The following is a 1,463-nucleotide window of genomic DNA, read 5'->3' as shown; positions in this document are numbered from 1 at the left end:
CCAGCCTGGTCTACAGAGTGAGTTCCAGGACAGCCAGAGCTACACAGAGAAACCCTGTCTCGAAAAATCAAAAAAAAAAAAAAGTCAAAATCAGCCCAGGCTATCCTGTCCTGCAACCCCAGTCAGACCCATTTTAAACAAACAAACAAAAGCTGTTATTTAGTTTGTTCAACTGAGCCTTCAGATTGCTGTCATTAACCTGGATGTTCACTCGGAGCTCCATGACAGCCTCTCATTCCTAAATCCTTTAACAAACCAGGGACTCAACAGGGTCTGAACAGCTCCACTTCCCCACTCTCTGAGGCAGGATGGCACCTCAGCTGGGGACTAAAGGTAGCTTTCAACACCACTCAGAACTGGCAGGGAAGTGGGAATGGTAGTGTCCTAGCCACATCTTACCCTGAGCTCGCCTCTCAGGAAAGGAGGCTAGATTTGGGCACTCTTCCTGAGCAACACAGCTAACCAATAGAGAGAATGACCAGTGGTTTGCACTGCTAGGTTGCATACACCCTTCTACATGGTGCCCCAGGCTTGCTGTCACTTCCTATAAACACAGCAGCACTAGAGATACTTACAGTGTGTTCCACGTATTCTTTTCCTGCCTGAATTACATCCAGGGCCCTCTTCTTTTGTTCCTGATCCAGTAGCAACTTGTAAGCTTTGTCCACAGCTAATGCAAAACATTGAAGTTAACTGTTTCTGCAAATACCCTCTCAAAGTCTGAGCTATACTCAGGCAGTGTAAATGGACTTGCACTGTCTAAAAATTCCCTACTTTGTTAAGTTATTTAATGTTGTTAAACCCATTAAAAAAAAAAAAGCATACAACCATAGCAATGACCTTGAAAGTCTTAGAAAAAATTATTAAATATAGACTCAAAGCTAAATATACCACATCTAGATTTAATACATTGATAAAGTTTCCCACTTATGTTTAGCAAAGAAAAAAGGAACCTATGCAATAAAGGTAAATTGGTAGACACAAAAGTTTTAACAAAGCAAGATTAATGTGCACTTTCTTTGCAGTGCTGAGGACTGAGCCCAGGCCTCTATCAAGCATGCTAGGCAAGCACTGAGCTACACACTCAGCCCCCAGGGAGACATTCTGCTTAAATGGCTGCTTTACTGAAATCCACAGCCTTTCCACAACCAGTTATTACTTAGCATCGACATCATATACCACTCAAATATAGGTAAATGTACAAATACCTTCAAAAGCCTTCTGTGCTCTGTCAGCATCGTCCTGGTTTTTGTCAGGATGCACCAAGATGGACAACTGCAGGGAAGAGAAGTCAGGTTCGTCAGCAGCTCACGGGCGGGGCCTGAGCTCTTCACGCACATCAGTAAGTAAAGAGTATGAACTTTGTGTAAGAAAGCTCCAGATGGGCTGGTGAGATGGCTCAGCAGGTAAGAGCACCCGACTGCTCTTCCGAAGGTCCTGAGTTCAAATCCCAGCAACCACAT

At 43.9% G+C, this 1,463-nt stretch overlaps 1 protein-coding gene across 1 annotated transcript in view; it reads right to left on the bottom strand.

Moving 5' to 3' along the window:
• Positions 1 to 1,463, bottom strand: part of Dnajc8 (DnaJ heat shock protein family (Hsp40) member C8) — a 19,887-nt gene that overhangs the window by 9,280 nt on the left and 9,144 nt on the right. The window contains exons 4-5 of the mRNA XM_029476447.1: positions 1,209 to 1,275; positions 496 to 670 (exon numbers count right to left, since the gene is read on the bottom strand). Coding sequence (XP_029332307.1) covers positions 496 to 670; positions 1,209 to 1,275 — 242 coding nt within the window. The remainder of the gene's footprint in view (positions 1 to 495; positions 671 to 1,208; positions 1,276 to 1,463) is intronic.

The sequence above is a fragment of the Mus caroli genome, chromosome 4 (assembly GCF_900094665.2).
Source record: "Mus caroli chromosome 4, CAROLI_EIJ_v1.1, whole genome shotgun sequence".
Lineage (NCBI taxonomy): Eukaryota > Metazoa > Chordata > Mammalia > Rodentia > Muridae > Mus > Mus caroli.
This window is presented reverse-complemented; position numbering and strand designations above follow the sequence as displayed.